The 14,436-nt window shown below is 44.6% G+C and overlaps 2 protein-coding genes across 5 annotated transcripts; one reads left to right on the top strand and one right to left on the bottom strand.

Moving 5' to 3' along the window:
- The first annotated feature begins 380 nt into the window (after nucleotides 1–380).
- On the top strand, nucleotides 381–10,581 carry LOC109742892 (endonuclease III homolog 1, chloroplastic). 4 transcript variants are annotated; one of them, XR_012181346.1, is made up of 14 exons: nucleotides 381–717; nucleotides 1,732–1,856; nucleotides 2,137–2,245; nucleotides 2,799–2,920; nucleotides 3,175–3,283; nucleotides 3,589–3,636; nucleotides 4,527–4,639; nucleotides 5,084–5,150; nucleotides 6,165–6,256; nucleotides 6,617–6,754; nucleotides 6,833–6,937; nucleotides 7,012–7,095; nucleotides 7,270–7,482; nucleotides 10,325–10,581. XR_012181346.1 is itself a non-coding variant. In XM_020301991.3 (13 exons), exons 1-13 carry the CDS (start codon nucleotides 597–599, stop codon nucleotides 7,408–7,410), a joined length of 1,380 nt encoding a protein of 459 aa, XP_020157580.1. In that variant the 5' UTR covers nucleotides 399–596; the 3' UTR covers nucleotides 7,411–7,649. The 4 variants fall into 4 exon arrangements, 2 of the variants coding, with proteins under 2 accessions (XP_020157580.1, XP_020157581.1); XR_002227956.3 differs by having other exon boundaries at nucleotides 411–717; nucleotides 4,521–4,639; XM_020301991.3 differs by lacking the exon at nucleotides 10,325–10,581 and having other exon boundaries at nucleotides 399–717; nucleotides 4,521–4,639; nucleotides 7,270–7,649.
- LOC109742891 (chaperone protein ClpC2, chloroplastic-like) lies at nucleotides 7,761–13,140 on the bottom strand. The gene is made up of 9 exons (XM_020301990.3): nucleotides 12,268–13,140; nucleotides 10,812–10,927; nucleotides 10,583–10,711; nucleotides 10,302–10,487; nucleotides 9,807–10,022; nucleotides 9,501–9,718; nucleotides 9,293–9,368; nucleotides 9,107–9,196; nucleotides 7,761–9,023 (listed from the first exon to the last, which is right to left on the bottom strand). Exons 1-9 carry the CDS (start codon nucleotides 12,875–12,877, stop codon nucleotides 7,842–7,844), a joined length of 2,823 nt encoding a protein of 940 aa, XP_020157579.2. The 5' UTR covers nucleotides 12,878–13,140; the 3' UTR covers nucleotides 7,761–7,841.
- Nucleotides 13,141–14,436: the final 1,296 nt, after the last annotated feature.

The raw sequence follows: 14,436 nt of genomic DNA, 5'->3' as shown, positions 1-14,436 counted from the left end.
ACGTCGACGGCAAGGGCAAGAGCAAGGCCGACGACGTCTAGGGCAGCGTGCCGGGTGACAGCAGGCGGGCGCAGACTTTTTTTTAATGTTTATTAGATTTAGGTGGACTTTGGCCGGCGTTTGACCGGTCACTTTATGTTTATTTATGTTTATTTCGTGCAATTTATTATTATTTTTCACGACGGCACATTTGGGTCGGCTTCCCTGTTGGGCGGTCAAGCCGACCCATTTTAAAATGCGGACGCGCACGTCCGCTGGCCGATCCAAACGGATAAAAAACGAATAAAACACGCGTCCGTTTGGGTCGCCCCGTTGGAGTTGCTCTAACCAGTTGACACGGCAGTGATCCACTCGGAGGCCAACAAACAACCGGATTACGAGAGGCGACGCAGTATCCCACGAGACAAACCTGGCCGCCGCAAGAAGGGAGCCACGCATCGCCGTGGAACGCCACTCGCCGCAGGGGAAGACCCCACCCACCAAGACCAAGACAGGGGAAAAGTTGGAAAGCAACCAGCAGCCCTGTTCCTCCAATCCTCCCTCCCTCCCTCCCGTTGCTCATAAAACCCTAACGCAGTGGCGCGCGTCAGCTGCCCATGCCCTTCCGTCTCCTCCCGCACCGCATTGGCCTCTTCTCGTCGATCTCCGCCATGTCCAGTTCGCGGCGCGCCTCCAGGCTCATCCGCGCATCCCGCCCGGAGCTCAACCCAGCTGAAAGTTCGCCTCTTTCCCCCCTTTTTAAATTCAGTTCTGTGCTTGTGTATTTCCTTGCTCCATTTGCTGCTAGTATTATGGAAATACATTTAGTTGGTTATTTCTCTTAAGCCTGTGGAGGAAGTGGTTATTCCTTGAAATGCTAGTACTAAAGTTGGAAGCAACCCCACCCGCCCAAAACAAATTTTTTCTTATCAATAAAAGCTCAGTGGCTGGAATTGTTCATTTCACTTGACAAATTGTGTGAAAACAGTGTGCTCTCTTGAAGATTTGGTGATATTCCCGTGGGTCATACACTTTTAGTAATCATGTGCTTGTTTGTTGAATTGAATGTAAGGTTCCCTAAAAAAGGAATGTAAGGAAGACATTGCGTAGATGAGTTATTTCTGCATTTTCATGTTGCCTGAACCTTTTAATTTGAAGACATAAATACGATCCAAAATATGTTAAAAAGATGTCATACGCTTTTAATTTGTGTGAAATATGTTTGCAAAGTCGCAAAGTTTCAGTCCTTTTTCCTCTGGCACACCTTTTTCTGGAAATGCTACAAAAGATGGAAGCAGCCCCACCCGGACACCATTTTATTTTCTTATCACTAAAAGCTGGTGATGTTCTTATGCATCATAGTCTTTTAGTTACCATGTGCTTGTTTGTTGAATGCAAGGAAAACAATTTTTCTGATGAGTTGTCTCACTTATTTCTGTATGTTCATGTTGCCTGAAGGCTGAAGCTTTAATTTCAAGGCATAAACACGATCCAAAATTGATTATTTTCTTCTTTCGTAAAATGCAAGAAGTTTGCTTGTCACTTATATCTGCTTAATTGACAAGAAGAAAAGCTCAAGTATGATCACTAACATTTTTTCAGCCTAACTACGCATCAATTCACTTCAACTACGACTCACTACTTCCCATTCTTAGTCATATCTACGACTGTTAAAATCTACATGTCTTAATTCCGAAGTTTGTTTAGTATCATTATTCGTTTTCTGTAAAGCATGAATTGATGCATTTTCAGCTGTAAGGGAAGTGAAGTGTGAACCCGGTGTTTCTTTTGACTACTCCAAGTCTGAAATGAATTCCGTCAGGAGGAAAAGGCTGAACCGGGTGCTTGAAGTGAAGGAGGACCTTCCTAAGAAGCAGGTACCTGCTGCGTGCTGACTAACTATAATAACGTTTTTCTTCATATTAAAAAGGAAGCGTTGTGCATATTTCGATTTCTTTCTGGACTTCTCAAATTCTTGGTTTAAATTACTGTCCGCTTGAGTGTTCAATTATTCTGAGATTGTAATTGCACAACTGCAGTTTAAACCTTTCAGTGCATTTGTGCATTCGTGCTGTCAGTTTAGCAGTGCTTCCTTTTCTACTATTGGTTTTTGGTCCAATTCATGTCCGACTGAAGAAAATATTTCCACATATGCAGGTTGGTATTGTTCCTGACATCGAAGATTTTCGATATGTGAAGACCGGGGCAAAAACGTCAGTAACTGCAAAGCGGGTACCAGCATCATTAAATAAGAACAGTTCACCAGGTAATTTTCGATGTTTCCTCTAAATGGTTTGATTGATAATCATAGTAAGTCAATCAATTGCTCTACATGTACCATGTGCTTATATTTTGCATTGCGTAAGGACTATTACGAATGCTAAAAGTCTATCATAGTTCGTCAATAAATTGCTCTACATGTACCATGCGCTTATATTTTGGCATTGCTTAAGGACTATTATGAATGTTAAGAGTCAGTTGTTGCATGTTTGTGTTTGTTTCTTAAAGCGTGGCTTGTACATTATTCTGTGCAGTAACCCCCCTTAAGGAAAACATTTTTTAGATGAGTTATCTCACTTATTTCTGTATGTTCATGTTGTCTGAACCTTTTAATTTCAAGACATAAGTACGATCCAAAATATTTTCTTTTTTCCTTTCATAAATAAGATCACTAAATTTTGTTTCGCATCGATTCACTTCAGCTACGACTCGATACTTTCCATTCAGTCATATCTATGACTGTTAAAATCCGCATTCTTGTTTTCATAGTGTGTTTACTATTACTTGTTTTGTCTAAAGAACGATTGGTGCCTGTTCAGGTGTAAAGGAAGTGAAGTGTGAACCCAGTGTTTCTTTTGACTACTCCAAGTCTGAAATGAATTCCGTGGAGAGGAAAAGGCTGAACCGGGTGCTTGAAGTAAAGGAGGAGCATCCTAAGGAGGTATATGCTGACTAACTATAATAATGTTTCTCTTCATATTAAAAATGAAGTGTTATGCATCACTAATTCTTCTTCCTGACTTTGTTTAAATTACTGCGGGCTTGAGTGTTCGGTTATGCTGAAATGTAATTGTACAGCTGCACTTTAACCCTTTCAGTGCATTCGTGCTCTCAGTTTAGCAGTGCTTCCTTTTCTACTATTGGTTTTTTGGTCCAATTCAGGTCCCACTGAAGAAAACATTTACACATATGCAGGTTGGTGCTGTTCCTGACATCGATGATTTTCGATATGTAAAGACCGAGGCAAGAACATCAGTATCTACAAAGAGGGTACCAGCATCATCAAATAAGAACAGTTCACCAGGTAAGTTTCGATGTTTCATCTAAATGGTTTGATCCATAATCATAGTTCGTCAATCAATTGCTCCACATGTACCATGTGCTTAAATTTTGCATTGCTTAAGGACTATTATGAATGTTAAGAGTCAATTGTTGCATGTTTGCGTTTGTTTCTTCAAGCTGGCTTGTTATCATTATTCTGTGCAGTAATCCCCCTTTTGTGTTTCCTGCATATGGTTAATCTTGTTGTAAATCTGCACGTGTCATTTTACTGTAGGAGTAAATTTTGCCCTTATGTCCTATGAAAAGCTTACCCTTTCATGTCTTCAGTCAGGTTGGAGAAAAAGATCAGAGTTTCATCTGTTGTGAAAGTGGAAGGTAATTAGACGTCAGAAGATTAACAGGAAAGATAAATTATGTCATATTTGTCCACATTATATTGATGTTATTCTTTTTTTTTGAGATGATGTCGCTGTTATTCTTACTATAGATTATTTCTATTCTTGCAACCTGATTTTTTTTTGAGGAAGACAGTAGATATCCCTACTGCGTGTATTTATATTTTAAGTTTAGAAGGATGTACAGGAAATAAAATAAAACTAACACAAGGCAGTGCCCTTTACTAGAATGCACCAAGTCAGATGAACGCCTCAACCCAAGGTTGCAGCCCTGAGTATGCTTTCCTTTTAGCTCTGTGAATAAGCAATCTCATTTCCTCCTTAAATCTATTCCTGCATCTGCATAGATTTGGCTGAAGACCTTTAGAAGTAAATTCATTTCTAGTGTTCCAGATGGCCCATGTTACCAAAATGGTGATCTTTAAAATAGACAGACGCAGCTTATCAAGTCAAACCTATATAATCAGTATCCACAATATTTCCTCATTTTTTGAATTAGTGAATTGCATCATTTTGTCCATGTAGTGTTTACATTCTTTTGTGGGATCAATTTAACTATACATGTTGCTCCTACATTCTGGCCTTTTGATTCCTGCAGACATCATTATTGGGATGCCTAATTTTTCACGGAGTTCAAATTCTTTCAACTTAGGCTCTTGAATAGATTCGGTCCACTTTTCCTGACTTCAGATCATTACATGCGTACCAGTACCACTTGAATAGTTAAATGTTGCACCATGCGAAGCAATTGTGTCAAAACCAGATATTTTGACTGCTCTATTAAGAGTTTTTGCTCCTACATGTAACTGTGTTGATCCTCATGTCCATTTGCTGATCAAGAAGCTAACATAGTAATGTGTGTAGTTGCAGCTCCAGAAAATTGGGAAGCAGTTCTTGCAGGTATTAAAAACATTAGGTTATCTGGCCAGGCCCCCGTAGATACAAAGGGCTGTGAAAAGGCTGGTTCTCTTCTTCCACCCAAGGTATTCGTCAGAGAGTTGTTCAGATTCAAAGTGTAGTTTTCAAAGCCCATTTACTATGAACAGTACATGAGGATGTGATCCTCTTTGGCTTAATATGTCATACATAGGGAGAGTGTGGGTTTTATGTAATTTGCAAATTCCCCTAATTTTCTTGTGCTATGTTACCATTTGAAATGTTTACTAGCTAGGCAGAAAATGCAGTCTGTACATGGCTTCATGGCTAATGGATTGCAGATTGGCCATTGATTTGGGCCTATTGATCCATTCGATTGATCTCATATCACTGCATATTTGTTGTAAACAAAGTTTTGCACATTGATCTGCTATTTTCTTTTGGTGGATCTAATATTTGTTTTCCACTGGCTCCAGTTGCATTGAATGATGCTATGCAACACTATTGATCCTCATTAGTTAACAAACCATAAGCTACATCTTCCTGTGCAGGAAAGAAGGTTTGCAGTTCTTATATCAACAATGATGTCAAGCCAGACAAAAGATGAAGTTACGCATGGTATGACTTAGGATTTTTTTTTTGCAACTGGTTTTTACTATATGTATCTTCCAATTTTGTAGTGGAACTGAAGTAACTGAATCAGTGGTTCACTTAGAATCGATTGTTGAAAACGCTCGGCAGTTCAAATCGCTCAGTTCAGTTTCCACGGCCGTGAAATTATGACCTCAGCATATGCATCTGAGACTTAATTCTCTTGCAATTACTGCTCGGAGTATAGTACATTGTGGAACTTGACTCAACTTATCATTTCATGCCTATTAGTGATAGCCTGTGAATGCTGAAGCTGGTAGTAATCCATGTTCTGCTGAAAATTGTTCAAATGTGACGGTGTTCTTACATAGATGTTCAACAGCAAGTCCAAAGCATTGCTGGAATACACACTAGTCTGTTCCTTATCCTCTCCCCATCTCTCCAGAAACATGTAATTTCACCCTGTTTTGACAATTGTTAGAAACACAAGTTTGTTAGCAATTAGCAGAAAACTGATCGTATTGTTTGTCTGGTTTGCTCATCCCTTGTTGGTATAAAGTACTTGCATGGATCTAACCATTATGGTCCGTTAATAAATGTGCTATACTGTTGGATGGAGAGGGGCACTGTGGAAGAATTGAGCATGCTTACACCTGTGAGCTCTTTTATTATTCTATACAAATTTGTTTTTTTACTGCAATATGAATTTGAATTTAGTAGGAATCTTTTATATGGTGTTAATATAGATTAGTGAATGGCGGTTCAGATTTCCGAACTTGAGGTGGATTTTCAAGCTGTTTGTCCACTGAATTGATTTTTAACCACTGAACAGTAGGGGAGCCCCCTACGGTATATTTTCTATTAAAGAACCAAAATAAGTTACAATATTTACATGACTACATATTCCACTGAATTGATTTAATCTTGTCATGAAAAAGTCACTCTACTTAATTATTTTCCCTAGCTGTAACTGTACTTAGTAGCGTTTCTCTTTCTTACGATATTTACATGACTACCTATTTTGGACTGAATTGTTATCAGCTGCTGTGGAGCGTCTCGGTGAGAACGGTTTACTTGACCCTGATGCTATCGTCAGAACAGATGAGGCCACACTGGCAAATCTTATCAAACCTGTAAGTTGCCAGGGCCTTTTTCTTAATTAGGATCAAAAGTAATGGCACCTTCCTGATTTAGTTTAAACGGTGACTGTTACTTTATTAGTATCTGAAGCTATGAACATGAAAAATAGAATTTGATCATCTACTTTTGTTGTCACATCATTGGCATAATGCCAATAGATAACAGACTAGACCTGTGTGGCCCTGCTTTAGACTTTGTTACTGTCTCATGTGGGTAATTGCAATTGTTGCTAAATTAGCTAGTCGGAGGCAAGCGCCTTAACGGTTTTGTTAGCTTCTACTGTCATCTTTGCACCGCTTACATTAAGCTACTGAGGTCAACTATTTATACAGTACTGTGCATAATTTAATCAGGTTGGATTCTATCAGAGGAAGGCCCAATTCATAAAAGAAGCTTCCAGAATTTGCCTTGAGCGATTTGGAGGAGATATTCCAGATACTTTGACTGATCTGCTTGCTCTGAAAGGAGTTGGCCCTAAAATGGCTCATCTGGTAATTTATCTACTAATCATATAATCCATAGTTGGAATTTAAACTTAAGTTTCTTCACAGCTATTTTTCACTAAACAGGTGATGAGCATCGCATGGAAGAATACTCAAGGAATCTGTGTGGACACTCATGTGCATCGCATTTCTAACCGTCTTGGATGGGTCTTCCGAGAAGGAACAAAGCAGGTTGTTTGTTAAGTTCGTATTGTCTACTCTTTCTGCTTGGAAACAAGTTATATTTACCATTTTTTTTTGCACAGAAAACTACTACACCAGAACAGACAAGGATGTCTCTTGAGAAGTGGCTGCCCAAGGATGAGTGGGAGCCGATAAACCCACTACTGGTAATGCTCCACTGAATTGGTTCAACTTTGATTACAGGGAATGTTTTCTTTCCTATTTCCAAGTAACCATAAGCTCTTCTTTGTTTGGTGGGGATCGAGCAGAACACGTTTGGATTATACCTTCGTAATTCCCAGAAATGCTTGTCTTATGTTGGAGCTGAAAATCTCATGTAGGTTGGATTTGGTCAGACAATCTGTACTCCGCTGAGGCCCAAATGCGGCAGCTGTGGCATAAACACCATTTGCCCATCAGCTTTTAAGGAAGCGTCAAGTCCCAATCCGAAGCAAAAGAAGCGAGGTCTAGGTCCAACCTAGGCGGGGTGCCCTCTGAACCTTCTTAACATGCGTTAGCTACTGATGTGGTGGTATGGAAGGTATATAGTACAGGTACTTTCCTGGGTTCTTTTGGTTGGCCTATATTGTTCGGATAGCCTCCTTTCGCAGTGCCATTGGAGAACTATAGTAGTATCATCATTTTGTATAGAAGTAACATATTATCGACCCTGTCAAGTTGCAATATTTTCCGTGATCGAAGGAAAATCGTCCAAATTTAATCCTTGTCTTGTATTGCTTGCCAAATGGCCAGTGTTTGCCGAGCAACGGTAATCAGGAGATCTCTCTTTCATTCATTGCTTACGAAAATGCTACCATGTCTGGCATCTGAAATTTAACTATGCAACTGCTTAATCCCCTGTAGTACAAAATATATAGAAACAAAAAAGAACTTCTTGATTAAACTGTACTAGCTAGGCAGGAAACGCCAGTGGCTGGTCCTTCGGCAAGTCGCTGTGCCGGCTGAGGACGGCGACGTTACCCATCGGGTCGGCGTCGATGATCACATAGTCTCCCTCCTTGACATCCTCGGCGAGCATCTTGTCCGCAAGCTTGTCCTCGAGCAGCCTCATGATGGCCCTCCTCAGCGGCCGGGCGCCGTAGCTGGGGTCGTAGCCTTCCTCCACGACCAGATCCTTGAAGTTCTCTGTCACCATCAGCTCGATCCCCTTGGCCTTCATCCGGCCGGTCACCTCCGCCAGCATGATGACGGCGATCTCCTTGACCTCCATCTTGGTGAGCTGCCGGAACACGATCATCTCGTCGAGCCGGTTCAGGAACTCTGGCCGGAAGTACTGCTTCATCTCCTCGTCCACCAGGCTCTTGATTCTGCCGTAGCTGCTGCGGGCCTCGCCGTCATCGTGGTCGAAGCCCAGCTGCTTCCCGCCCTTCTCGATCACGCTGCTGCCGACGTTGGAGGTCATGATGATGAGCGTGTTCTTGAAGTCCACCGTCCGCCCCCTGCTGTCCGTCAGCCGGCCGTCCTCCATGATCTGCAGCATCAGGTTGAACACGTCCGGGTGCGCCTTCTCGATCTCGTCCAGGAGGACCACGGTGTAGGGCCGCCGCCGGACAGCCTCCGTCAGCTGCCCGCCCTCCGTGTACCCGACGTAGCCAGGAGGGGAGCCGATGAGCTTGGCCACCGTGTGCCGCTCCATGAACTCGCTCATGTCCAGCCGGACCATGGCCTCCTCCGAGCCGTAGTAGCTGGTTGCCAGCGCCTTGGCCAGCTCCGACTTGCCCACGCCCGTCGGGCCGGCGAATATGAAGCTGGCCACCGGCCGGTTGGGGTTCCTGAGCCCGACGCGCGCGCGGCGGATGGCGCGGCCTATGGCTCTGACGGCCTCGTCCTGGCCGATGACGCGCCCGTGCAGGGTCTCCTCCATCTTGAGCAGCCGGCTGGACTCGTCCACGGAGACCTTCTCCACGGGGACGCTGGTCCACGACGCGACGATGCGCTGGATATCGGCCTCTGTCACCATCGGGCCAGCTGATGCTCCCGACTCCATCTCCGCCTTGCTCACCTCCTTGCTCTTGTCCACCAGCGACATGATCTGGGTCTTGAGCTCAAGCTCTTCCCTGCGAAGCTCTCCGGCCTACATCATTCGGGGAATTGACGTTCTCCTATAAGATGTGCATTTCAGGTTGACTCTTGTTGAATCATAGACGAAAAGATTACCGTCTCGAATTCCTGGGAGCGGATGGCGTCGTTCTTCTGTCTGGTGATTTCCTTGAGCTTCTTGTCGAGATCTTTAGCTTCGTCAGGCAGCTGTCATCATAGCTCAAAATTCAGATTCAGATCTTGTAAGCGCAGCAACTTGGAAAAATGTTTAGGCGCATCATCATTCAAGAACATCTGCACTACCTTGGCATGGCGTAGCCTGACAAGAGATCCTGCCTCATCAACCAGGTCGATTGCTTTGTCTGGGAGGAAACGATCACTGCAAACAAAATAGTCTGTCAGAAACTTCATCGTACGCTGGGAACTGCTCCTATCCAACGCTGAAGTTTGCAAGCGAATCTGACCAACTACTCAGTATGTGATAGTACAAGCGCTCTTGGAATTCACAAACCTGATGTATTGATATGAGAGCTGGGCAGCGGCAATCAGCGCTTCGTCGCTATATCGGAGTTTGTGGTGGATCTCGTATCGCTCCCGGAGCCCCTTGAGGATTCCTATGGTCTCATCAACTGTGGGCTCCGGAACTTTCACCGGTTGGAAGCGCCTCTCCAGCGCAGGGTCTTTCTCAATGTGCTTCCTGTATTCGTCGATTGTAGTGGCCCCAAGACACTAACAAAAATGTTTGATTTATGAGTTATGACATTTTCCTTGAATCAGACTATACTAGTCACTGCATGAAAAGTGTACATATCTGTACCTGAAGTTCGCCTCTCGCCAGTGCTGGCTTCAGAATGTTAGCAGCGTCAATAGCACCTTCTGCTGCTCCTGCTCCCACCAGAGTGTGGACTTCATCAAGGAAAAGTATTATGTCTCCACTCTGCTTGATTTCTTCCATCAGTTTCTTCAACCTTTCTTCGAACTCTCCACGGTATTTGGTCCCGGCAACAAGAAGTCCCATGTCAAGGGTGATAACCTACCATGACAGGTTACAAGAAGAAGATCCATTATTCATCTCACCTAGTGATATCAAACAAAATCCAGGACGGCTCAAACAAAAGAAAACATAGCCAATGGTGATCATGCCTCATATCGACTTCGCTTTGTGTACCAGACATATATAGAGCTACTCCCTCCGTCCCATAATATATAGTGTAAAAAACACCCTTATATTATGAGACGGAGGGAGTAAAAGAAAGATACACAGAGCCAATATCATAGCATATTTAGCACAAGAGATGTGATTAACACAAACCGTTTTCCCTTCAACTGTTTCAGGCACATCCCCGGTGGCAATGCGCTGCGCAAGGCCTTCCGCGATAGCCGTCTTTCCAACACCGGGTTCTCCAATTAGGCAGGGATTGTTCTTTGTACGTCTCCCCAAAATCTGCAGCACGCGCTCGATCTGCTTGTTCCTTCCGACGACGGGGTCTAGCTTCCCCTACAGAATATATCAAGATTCACAAGTTATTTACTCTATTTCCTTGCATTCTGAGCTAGTGCTATTATTATGGCATGACGGGCCTAGTTCAGTACCTCCTGTGCTAATTTTGTTAGATTAGTCCCGTACTCCTCGAGTGTTGGCATCTTTGCCCCACTGCTTCCTCCCCCGACGCCGGCGCCGACAGTTTGATCTTCAGACATGTCAGTGATCATTTTGATAACCTAAAAGAAGCAACACATAACTCATAGCTGTGAGGTTTCCAACTGAGAATGGAAGTAAAAAGACTGACCGTTTGGTCAGCACTTCTCAGTGTAAATCTACCTCGTTGCGTATGTCGCCGAGATCAGCCTGAAAGTTCTTGAGTACAATGGCTGCTGCACCATCATCCTCACGGATCAACCCAAGAAGCAAGTGTTCCGTTCCAATGTAATTATGCCCTGTACAGTTTTAAGGCGATTTAGTGCTAAAAATACATAACCGACTGTGTAAGTTCTTTAAGAAAGTATAATGCGCAGCAGCAAACAATAGCAACAAAGAACAATGATAATAAGAGAACTAAATATGTACTCCCAATTCTTAATAATGCGCCAATGATATTCTATATCACGAGAGAATACAGTTAACCATGCTGTACTTTGCATCTATGGAATGCCTGACCATGGTTCATATTCTCGATTTTGATCAGAACTGGCTCATCGCTGAAATCACTGACATTGTTATTTCGGTTCAGTTTGGCTGAATGACAAAAATTCTCCCTTGACTTTGACTGAAAAATACTGCTGAAATTCACGTTCACTGAAATATTTTGACGGTGATGCAAATTTGACGGAATAAAAATATTCTTATGCCTATTGAAATATCGGCAATTTTCATGAAATTATATTGAAAATGAGAAACATATGTGTGGACAAAACAGTCGCTAAGAAATTCTTTGGGAGTAGTCTGCACGATGTTACACAGGATGGCTGTTGTGGAGTGCCATCTGCGGTGTTCTTGTTGGCTTTTTGAGCATGTGTGTGGGTTTGGCTCTTGATGTATTATTTTTGCCCGGTTTTCCCGTAATTACCCGTGCAACTATCTTCTTAATTAATGAAAAAAGCAAAGCTTTTGCCTCCGTTTGAAAAAAACCCAAAGAACTTTACAAAAAGATAACCTAGCTGGCGCAAGAACATATTCTTTGGATGAACTTGTAATGGGGCATACCTAGCTGGCGCGATAAGAAAACTAAAGGAAAGTCACAATGTTTAATATTTCGCGAAGGATATTCGATGAGAGGGATTACAGTTAACCATAATGTACATTGTATCTATGGATTGTCTTGACCACTGTTCATATTCTCGATTCCAATCAGAATTGGGCCATCGCTGAAATCACCGACATCGTTATTTTGGTTTCCAGTTCGGTCGGATGACAAAAAAAACCTTGAATTTGACTGAAATACAATCAAAGTTGGGTGAAATTTTGAGTTCTGTTTAAATTCTGCTGAAATTCATGTTCACTGAAATATTTTGATGGCGATGCAATTCTTGACCGAAATACAAATATTCTTATGCCTACTGAAACATGTCTGCAATTTTGGTGAGATTTTACTGCATATGAGAACCATATGTGTGGACAAAACAAAAACAGTCCCTAACAAATTATCTGCGCTGATAAATTGCTGTGCGTCAGCATTAGATCAAGAGAAGAACTTCACTAATAACAAAAAGATAACCAAAAGAAAACCTAACGCAAGAACATCTTCTTTGGATGAACTTGCAATGTGGGCATAACATACCTAGCTGGCGCGATTCTTCAGTTGAGGACTCGATCACCTTCTTGGCCGACGCGGTGAAGGGGATCTCGATGGGGATGAGGCCAGGGCCCCTCCCGAGGACCTTCTCCACCTCGGCGCGAGCGTCCTTGAGGTTCAGCCCGGCGGACCTGAGTACCTTGGCGGCGATGCCGGTGCCCTCGCCGACGAGGCCCAGGAGGATCTGCTCGCTGCCGACCGTGTGGTGCCCGAGGCGCCGCGACTCCTCCTGCGCCAGCATGATCACCCTGATGGCCTTCTCGGTGAAGCTCTCGAACATAGCCCTGGCGACGAGGCGACGTCGGCCCCTCGACGACGACCCGCGGGACGACAACGACGATGGCCCGAAGCCGCCGCCACCGCCGCCGAGGAACACGGACGCGGGCGTGGGCGTGGCCGGATGGGTGTGTAAATCCCGCCGGTGGCCGGCGAGCGCTGACATCTTGACGGGGCGCCAGCGTGCCGGCTTGGGAAGCGCCGGGACCACGGAGGGAGGCGTCGTGGCGCTCCGGGACCTCCAGCCGGCCGTGCCGCCTCCAAGCCCGGCGGGCGATCCCAGTCCTAGAGCGGGTGGCCTCAGCAAGGTGCTCTCCATGGCCGGAGCAGATTGCCAGACAGGTAGATAGCTTCCGGCCGGCGACCTGGGCAGATAATCAGTGGAGGAAGAAGACCTGGTTAGCAATAAAAAAGTTGACGATCCTCGGCATTGTTCCGCAGTCGGAATTGGATTTGGAATCTCGGTGGAGAAAATTAACGGCGTGATCCGCGGGATCGATCTTCAATCAAGGGCGAGAAGAAGAACGTAGCGTGCATGGAATCATGGGATTAGATCGACCTGTTCACGTACCAGAAACAATCACCAAGGGGATTATAGGGCTAGCAACGGAAGCACAAAAAGAGATCACGTCCACAAGATGGGTTCTCAATGCACGACAATCAGGTACCCAGTTGGCTACGAGAGAGAGGGGGAGTTCCGCCGAGGGTGCCGCGCTTCCATGGAAGGGGACCCGCGGCCAGTTGTGGGCCAGAGGCTTTGAGACGGACACCACTGCACCAGCTCAGGCGGATCGCGGACATTTTTTTTTTCTTATCGGTTATTATGCTATTCGGCGAACGTTCGCTAGGGAGCAATGGTAGATGCAAGCGTTTTCTATGGCAAGTCGTTTAGAGCAAACATGGCAATTCCTTCAAACTAACACGATAATGTATGCTGGCTAAGCCGGTCCTTTATCGTGAGTACCATGAGGTTCACCTGTGCCGCGGGGCCTTCTTTTTAGAACGAAGACGCAAGAAGCGTCCGGCTTTAAATTAATAAAGCTCAACATAGACAACATCCAAACAAAGTCTAAGCGAAGTTTACGTCACACAAACATAACAAGTATGGCACAAGCGCCGGGTAGAAAACTGGGCCAGCTAGAGACACAAAATGAAGTTGTCAGGGAAGTGGCCCTAGTTCCACCAGGGAGTGCGCAGACTCCACCAACAAAAAAAATATATCAGGAGGGTAACGAAGAATGGCGCGTTGACCTGAATCGCCCTAATCTGCTCCATGGCCTCTTGCATGAGCTCAACATCCCGTTGTTTCCCCGATGGCATCCAAGTCTGGAGGAAAGGGTGACATTTGAACACAACATTAGCCGGATGAAAGGGAAAACATTTCTCAATAGTAATCTTATTCCTAATGTTCCATATCGACCACAACAACGTCCCTACTCTACGCCAGACGATCCTAGCGAAGTACCACACTGAGCCCGAAGGATGGCTAGAAGATCCGCGCCCGATGGCTGGTAGGTGATGCCTTTCCGATGGCCGGTAGGCGATGCAGAGGTGATTGAGGCCCATCAAAGGAGAAAATCCTCGTCACCTGCCGGCACCGACGGTGGTCCGACACCACCCAAGCGTGCCATGCCAAACCTACCAGAGATGAGGCACCCAATGAGGAGGTGTTGCATGGTATCTGACGCTTGGTCACAGAGGGCACAATAATCATCGTGCAACAGAGTGTGTTGTTCCAATATCGCCAAGGTCTAACACCTGATGAAGAACCACCTGGGGAGGATACCCAAGTTTTCATGTCAAGGCCGGTGCAGGGAAGTGGTGGAGCCGATGAACAACGCCGGGTAGCATGAACTAACCGAGTAGCATCCATCGCAC

Source organism: Aegilops tauschii, chromosome 4, assembly GCF_002575655.3.
Source record: "Aegilops tauschii subsp. strangulata cultivar AL8/78 chromosome 4, Aet v6.0, whole genome shotgun sequence".
NCBI lineage: Eukaryota > Viridiplantae > Streptophyta > Magnoliopsida > Poales > Poaceae > Aegilops > Aegilops tauschii.
The sequence above is the reverse complement of the archived record's forward strand: the minus strand, read 5'-3'. Positions and strand labels throughout refer to the sequence as shown.

Excerpts from the sequence above, each read along its gene's own strand:
- LOC109742892 (XM_020301991.3), top strand. The coding sequence starts at position 597 with ATGCCCTTCCGTCTCCTCCCGCACCGCATTGGCCTCTTCTCGTCGATC. Across the intron at positions 718-1,731 it reads GGAGCTCAACCCAGCTGAAA|CTGTAAGGGAAGTGAAGTGT; the intron begins GTTCGCCTCTTT and ends ATGCATTTTCAG. Across the intron at positions 6,257-6,616 it reads TGGCAAATCTTATCAAACCT|GTTGGATTCTATCAGAGGAA; the intron begins GTAAGTTGCCAG and ends TAATTTAATCAG.
- LOC109742891 (XM_020301990.3), bottom strand. The coding sequence starts at position 12,877 with ATGGAGAGCACCTTGCTGAGGCCACCCGCTCTAGGACTGGGATCGCCC. Across the intron at positions 10,023-10,301 it reads AAACAGTTGAAGGGAAAACG|GTTATCACCCTTGACATGGG; the intron begins GTTTGTGTTAAT and ends CTGTCATGGTAG. Across the intron at positions 9,024-9,106 it reads GCTCCCAGGAATTCGAGACG|GCCGGAGAGCTTCGCAGGGA; the intron begins GTAATCTTTTCG and ends CGAATGATGTAG.